Source organism: Herpailurus yagouaroundi, unplaced genomic scaffold (assembly GCF_014898765.1).
Source record: "Herpailurus yagouaroundi ecotype Mexico unplaced genomic scaffold, PumYag 67690, whole genome shotgun sequence".
Taxonomy (NCBI): domain Eukaryota; kingdom Metazoa; phylum Chordata; class Mammalia; order Carnivora; family Felidae; genus Herpailurus; species Herpailurus yagouaroundi.
The window spans coordinates 5,718,944-5,726,788 of NW_024420490.1; the positions used below are offsets into that span (position 1 = coordinate 5,718,944).

Here is a 7,845-nt window from a genome sequence, read left to right on the forward strand (position 1 = left end):
CTCTGTGAACACCTACCTTCACTTCTGGAGACACATCACTCTTCCTTGTTCTCTTCATGATTTCATCTATTCTCTGGAAACCAAAAAGGACCAGGTAAGAGGACTATAATACCAAATAAACATAAAAGCAGCTGGGTCTAAATGCGATTTTACATATCTCAGAAAACTCGTAAGAGAGAAACATCAGGAGAGGATAATGAGTACAGAAAGGTTTCTATTGGTTTTGCAGATACACACCTCTGCCCTATGGACAAGGTCAAATGCTTGAAAAGTGAACTAGTATTTGGAATCGACATTCAGTTTATATCCCACCTTTTTCCTTCCTCTCCTTAGGTTACCTAAAAACAACAAATCACTACCTGCCATTCTAGAGGATCACCCTAGAGAAAGTGAGGGTGAGGTGCAGGTCATGAGGGGATGCCAGAGATTGGTCTCCTAGCTCCCAGACCTAATTCAGTACAACGCTTAGGCTGGATCTAGGACACCACGGGAATGGAGCTTTATTTATAATCAGCCTCCTTAAACCCAACTTTATCCCTAATTACATTAAATGTACATGGACAAAAGCACCCCAATGAAAAGCCAAATACCATCAAACTGGATTCAAATAACAAGTCCTAACTTTATGCTGTTTACAAGAGACATACTTGTAAGGAAACACATGGGTTCAAAGTAAAAGGATGGAAAAATATTTATGATGCAGACAGTGAACATAAAAAGGCTGACAAAGTGGAAAAAAAAGTCTGACAAAGTGGACTTTAATACAATTATTAATGGAGATAGAGATACATTAATGATAAAAGGGTCAATTTAACAGGAGAATTTAATAATCTGAAATATGTATTCACCTAACAGTAGAGCTTCAAAATGTTTAAAACAAAAGTTGATAGAACTGGAAGGAGAAATGGATAAATCCATAATCACAGAGAGAACTTTTAACACTCTTCTCTCAGTTACTAAGAGAACAAGATGACAGAAAACCAACAAAGATACAGAAGATGTGAACAGCACTATCAACAAACTTGACCTAATTAGACAATTCTAAGATCACTCTACCCAACAACTGCAGAACAGAACTGGATTGATTTCCTGTTCCTGCCTCACCCTAACTCCTCCTGATCCTGAGCCCTTACCTTCTTCCTCTCCAGGCGCTCCTGCTCAATCTGCAGCATGATCTGTTCTCTTTCTAGACGCATCTGTTTAGCTGCCTCCTGGGCCTTTGCTTCTGCTGCTTCCTTCTGATAGAAATAGGTAAACCAAGGCATAAACTTTACTAAGCTGAGAAAACACTGTAGTGGGATTCCCTGGGATATGCATGTGTTCTTCTACCTTATCAGCTACCTCAAAGTAGATGTTGTTCCAATATTCAGTGTGGATTTACACAGCCTGCTCTATGATGTAGTAGACACGGCTGGGCCTCACTCATATACTCTGGGTTCACCATGCAAATTACCTGCAGACAGTTTCCATACTGCCTGCCAAGGTTTTTCTGTGTCTGAGGGTAGTCTCTGGCCATGTGCACATGGCTAGGTGTTTCAGAAAGTTAATTACCCAAGGAGTGACCTTCAACCATGAGAGATAGAAGCTGGCAGATAAACAATCCAGTTTCCTCACCCCTCAGAGAGACAATTCTAAGGCATATTCCACAGTCTCTGAGAGAGTCCCAAAGGCATTAGCTCCCAGTGGTCCACAGTAAGCCACTCATCAGTGCACTTATACTGGCTTTCCTCTCACTCTCCTACCAGCTTGCTGGGATCTTCTCCCAAATAAACTCCTGGCACCCAAATTCTCATCCCAGGATCTTCCTTCTGGGGAATGTGAACTGACATACAGCAAACATTACAAACTTCACTTTTATTGCCCAAAGTAACTCATATTTAATAACTGGCCCAGTTAGTTTAAGAGAAAACTTCAAGCAAACATTATGAATCAAATTTAACTAATTTTACCTAATATTAACTAAAGCTCTTGAGGAGAGTCCATATGAAGACTTATACTATACCTGCTTTTCAATCATGGCTTTTTCTTGCTTTTCTTTTTCTTGTTTTTCCTTTTCTTGCTCTTCTTTTAACAACAGCTCCTCCTTGGCCTTCCTCTTAGCCTCCACTTCTGCCTTTCTTTTTTCTTCCTCTTCCTGCCGTTTCTTTTCCTCCTCCTGCTTACGGGCTTCCTCTTCTAGGCGAAGCCTTTCCTCCTCTGCCTTTCTTTTCAATTCCTCTCTCTCCCGCCTTTTGAGAACATAACTGTTGTTAGAAGATGATGACATGCTCAAAAGGCAATCTGCCAAAGAACTGTGTGCCAACAGGAGAGCATAACACACGGCACACAGACGTGTGAACTTGTATTAGCATCCACTCAAGAAATTGACTCATCCTTCCCGGAAAGCAACTTCAGTCTATACGTTATAAAAAAAATTAACCAGGGTTGACTTTAAATTCTGTTACACAAAGAGTAATGATGTACTTATTTGAGAACACACCATAATGAAGACATAAATGCTCCCTAGTTAATCTACGAATGACCACAGTCCCACCATTCTTACTTAATGACAATTCTTTGAAAAACTCAGTGAAATAAATATTTAAACCTAATTGAAGCTGAAAAAAAACTAGAAATGTCTCAATGGCTACAACTGTGCCAGTTGGCAACTTAAAGAGCAGTGACTATGTGCTCAATAAGTTTACTTTGGGTTCTAACTGCTGTGTTAGTTCTGAAGCGGCAAGTAGAAGAAAGTATTCAACAGAACTCTTATATTTAATATAGAAATTCAAACATCTATTTCTCATTTGTATTACCAATATTTAAAAATCTTTTAGCTTTTATTTTTTGCTATATGAAAATTAAATGACATTTAGACATTTTTCATCCACAGACGAACAGTTGATGATATAATGCTAAAGAGCTCCAAGCAGTGAGGGAAAACCCTATGAAGTCTAAGCAGTTGTTTTTACATTTCTAACATTCTTCCTAGTCACAAGTGTGTCGCTTTCCTCATCTATGAAAAAATGTGAGTAATCATACTCATATTACAGTGCGTTACTGAATGACAATGTGACATATGGGCAAGATCATGACTGTACCTGACTGTACCACTCACTGTGTGCCCCTTCCTTGGAAAGTCACTCAACATTTCTGATGCCCATTAAAAAAATAATAAAACAGGAATAGCTATACTACTGGGTCCATGACATCATTGTGAGAACTAAATGATATAATGTAAGGGAAGCACTTGGCACAATACCTGGCCCTAAGAAGATTCCCAAATGCACGCCCTTGTAAGCATATCTATAAATCTGTATGCTTTTCAGACATCACCTTTATACAAAAGCAGGGGTCACTAACTTACTGGGGTATTGTTACATTTTTATAAAAAGTCAGGACTTAAAAAGGATATCCTGCAGGAACTGTGGAGGCAATTAGCCTATATGTCACCAAAGAAATATTTACATTTTTTTAACATTTATTTATTTTTGAGAGAGAGAGCGAGCACGACTTGGGGAGGGGCAGAGAGAGGGAGACAGAGGATCTAAAGAAGGCTCTTCACTGTAAGCACAGAGTCTGATGTAGGGCTCAAACTCACAAACTGTGAGATCATGACCTGAGCTGAAATCAAGAGTCGGATGCTTAAATGACTGAGCCACCCAGGCGCCCCATCCCACCCCCGCCAAAGAAATATTTTAAAAGGTAAAGAGATACGTAGAGACATTAGCCCAGGACTATAATAGTATGTAACATATTCTATATTTGCCAAGACTGTGATGCCTAAAAGCACTGCTGGAACAACGGAAATTATTAACAAATATTCTAGGGAACTCTGGACAAGAGCATTATGGGGCCTAATCAGAAAGAAACTCCAGTTCTTAGATTCCTCAATGGAAGACTAAGTAGGTCTAACACAAGATTATCAAAATGTCAGTAACAAAGTTTATCCTAAGATTAAACAGGACACTATTTTAGTTCCTAACCCTCACCTGATGAGATGGTTTTAATTGTCCCCAAGGAACTAATACATAAAGGATACAGTGTTTATGAATTAATGCATAAGCTACTTCATCTTTAGCTTCAGGATCTGAAAAGCGTTCTGTTTCTTCTGTTTTACCATGAGGACTTCAGAGGTGCCCAATGCATACACAAACAGTAAGTAACACATCCCCTTGGGCTCTAAAGTCTCCATAATCTCTATCATTGTGCACAACACACATTCCTCCTCCCCACAGGCCCATTAGCTCTACCTTGTCCCTCCTGTTACAGACAGAATACCCTCCATTAACCAAACTCTGCTTTCCCCAAAGTAGGTCAAAACTAGCTTCCCGCGTGAAACGGAGTCCCTCAATATCCTCTCCAAGGATGAGTATTCTTTATCTGCTTAAAAAAACAGACAACATGGATTTGGTCATTTCTCCACAGTCATGCTGCTGCAGACTGCCCCACCCCCTTGCCCTTGCCATCATTACCAAGTTCCTTCTGGAGTTCACAACTCCAGAACTGCATGCAGTTCTGTCACCCCTCTGTTTTTATTCCTGTCACCTACTCCTAACCCATCCCCCTTCCTTGCCAGGGAGAAAGTACCAAAAACCTATGCATCATGGTCATCATTCAACATTTAGCAGATGCATCCTTTATCCCTGTCACTGGCCGCTGGTGAGGGTCTTGCACATCTCTGACACATGCTCAGCCTTGAACTACTTACTCAATCTGTGGGCAAGGATGGGGGTTTTGCTATTCTCTCCTGTGTGCTTAAAAGTTTTCATTAAAAAAACAAAAAACAAAAAACAGGCCTTCCTAAAGAAGGAAGAAAGAGCTCAGATACACAACCTAACCTTACGCCTTAAGGAGCTGGAAAAAGAACAGCAAATAAAACCCAAAACCAGCAGAAGACAGGAAATAATAAAGATTAGAGCAGAAATTAATGCTATCGAAACCAAAAGAAAAAAAAAACAGTAGAACAGATCAATGAAACCAGAAGCTGGTTCTTTGAAAGAATTAACAAAATTGATAAACCACTAGCCAGTTTGGTCAAGGAAAAAAAGGAAAGGACCCAAATAAGTAAAATCAAGAATGAAAGAGAAATCACAACCAACACAACAGAAATAAAAACAATAATAAGAGAATATTATGAGCAATTATATGCCAATAAAACGGGCAATCTGGAAGAAATGGACAATTCCTAGAAACATATACACTACCAAAACTAAAACAGGAAGAAATAGAAAATTTAAACAGACCCATAACCAGTAAGGAAATCAAATTAGTAATGAAAAATCTGCCAAAAACAAGAGTCCAGGACCAGATGGCTTTCCAGGGGAATTCTACCAAACATTTAAGAGTTAACACCTATTCTCTTGAAGGTGTTCCAAAAAATAGAAATGGATGGAAAACTTCCAAACTCTTTCTATGAAGCCAGCATTACCCTGATTCCAAAACCAGACAGAGATTCCACTGAAAAGGAGAACTATAGACCAATTTCCCTGATGAACATGGATGCAAAAATCCTCAACAAGGTATTAGCCAACTGGATCCAACAATACATAAAAAAAATCATCCACCACGACCAAGTGGGATTTATACCTGGGATGATGGGCGGGTTCAATATCCGCAAAACAATTAACGTGACTCATCACATCAGTTAAAGAAAGGACAAGAACCATATGATCCTCTCAATAGATGCAGAGAAAGCATTTGACAAAATACAGTATCCTTTCTTGATAAAAACCCTCAAGAAAGTAGGGATAGAAGGATCATACCTCAAGATCATAAAAGCCATATATGAAAGACCCAACACTAATATCATCTTCAATGGGGAAAAACAGAGCTTGCCCTCTAAGGTCAGGAACAAGACAGGGATGTCCACTCTCACCACTGTTATTCAACATAGTATTGGAAGTCTTAGCCTCTGCAACCAGACAACACAAAGAAACAAAAGGCATCCAAATCAGCCAAGAGGAGATCAAACTTTCACTCTTCACAGATAACATGATACTCTGTATGGAAAACATAAAAGATTCCACCAAAAAACTGCTAGAACTGATTCATGAATTCAGCAAAGTTGCAGGATATAAACTCAATGCACAGAAATCGGTTGCATTCCTATACACCAACAATGAAGTGACAGAGAAATCAAGGAATCGATCCCATTTACAGTTGCACCAAAACCCATAAAATACTTAGGAATAAATCTAACCAAAGAGGTGAAAAATCTATACACTGAAAACTATACAAAGCTTATGAAAGAAACTGAAGAAGACACAAAGAAATGGAAAAAGATTCCATGCTCCTGGATAGGAAGAACAAATATTGTTAAAATGTCAATACTCCCCAAAGTAATCTACATATTCAGCGCAATCCCTATCAAAGTAACACCAGCATTCTTCACAGAGCTAGAGGAAATAATCCTACAATTTGTATAGAACCAGAAAAGACCCCGAATAGCCAAAGCAATCTTGAAAAAGAAAACCAAAGCAGGAGGCATCACAATCCCAGACTTCAAGCTATACTAGAAAGCTGTAATCATCAAGACAGTATGGTATTGGCACAAGAAGAGCCACTCAGATCAATGGAACAGAATAGAGAACCCAGAAATGGACCCACAAACGTATGGGCAACTAATCTTTGACAAAGCAGGGAAGACTAGCCAATGGAATAAAGACAGTCTCTTCAGCAAGTGGTGCTGGGAAAACTGGACAGCGACATGCAAAAGAATGAACCTGGGCCACTTTCTTACACCATACACAAAAATAAACTCGAAATGGATGAAAGACCTCAATGTAAGACAGGAAGCCATCAAAATCCTCGAGGAGAAAGCAGGCAAAAACCTCTTTGATCTTGCCCACAGCAATTTCTTACTCAACATGTCTCTGGAGGCAAGGGAAACAAAAGCAAAAATGAACTACTGGGACCTCATCAAAATAAAAAGCTTCTGCACAGCGAAGGAAACAATCAGCAAAACTAAAAGGCAACCGACAGAATGGGAGAAGATGTTTGCAAATGACATATCAGATAAAGGGTTAGTATCCAAAATCTACAAAGAACTTATCAAACTCAACACCCAAAAAACAAATAATCCAGTGAAGAAATGGGCAAAAGACTTGAATAGACACTTCTCCAAAGAAGATATCCAGACGGCCAACTGACACATGAAAAAATGCTCAACATTACTCATCATCAGGGAAATACAAATCAAAACCACAATGAGATACCACCTTACACCTGTCAGAATGGCTAACATGAACAACTCAGGCAACAACAGATGTTGGCGAGGATGCGGAGAAAGAGGATCTCTTTTGCACTGTTGCTGGGAATGCAAGCTGGTGCAGCCACTCGGGAAAACAGTGTGGAGGTTCCTCAAAAAACTAAAAATAGAACTACCCTACGACCCAGCAATGGCACTACTAGGCATTTATCCAAGGGATACAGGTGTGCTGTTTCGAAGGGACACATGCACCCCCATGTTTATAGCAGCACTATCCACAATAGCCTAAGTATGGAAAGAGCCCAAATGTCCATCGATGGATGAATGGATAAAGAAGATGTGGTATATATATACAACAGAGAATTACTTGGCGATCAAAAAGAAGGAAATCTTGCCATTTGCAACTACGTGGATGGAACTGAAGGGTATTATGCTAAGTGAAATGAGTCAGTCAGAGAAAGACAAAAATCATATGACTTCACTCATATGAGGATTTTAAGAGACAAAACAGATGAACATAAGGGAAAGGAAACAAAAATAATATAAAAACAGGGAGGCGGACACAGCAGAAGAGACTCATAAATATGGAGAACAAACTGAGGGTTGCTGGAGGGGTTGTGGGAGGGGGAAAGGGCTAAATGGGTAAGGGGCATTAA

General features: G+C 39.5%; 1 protein-coding gene across 14 annotated transcripts in view; it reads right to left on the reverse strand.

Moving 5' to 3' along the window:
- Nucleotides 1–7,845, reverse strand: part of MAP7D2 (MAP7 domain containing 2) — a 107,029-nt gene that overhangs the window by 8,587 nt on the left and 90,597 nt on the right. For all 14 annotated transcript variants that reach the window (XM_040468339.1, XM_040468336.1, XM_040468338.1 and 11 more), the window contains 3 exons: nt 2,003–2,228; nt 1,134–1,238; nt 17–73 (listed from right to left, as the gene is read on the reverse strand). In XM_040468339.1, coding sequence (XP_040324273.1) covers nt 17–73; nt 1,134–1,238; nt 2,003–2,228 — 388 coding nt within the window. The remainder of the gene's footprint in view (nt 1–16; nt 74–1,133; nt 1,239–2,002; nt 2,229–7,845) is intronic.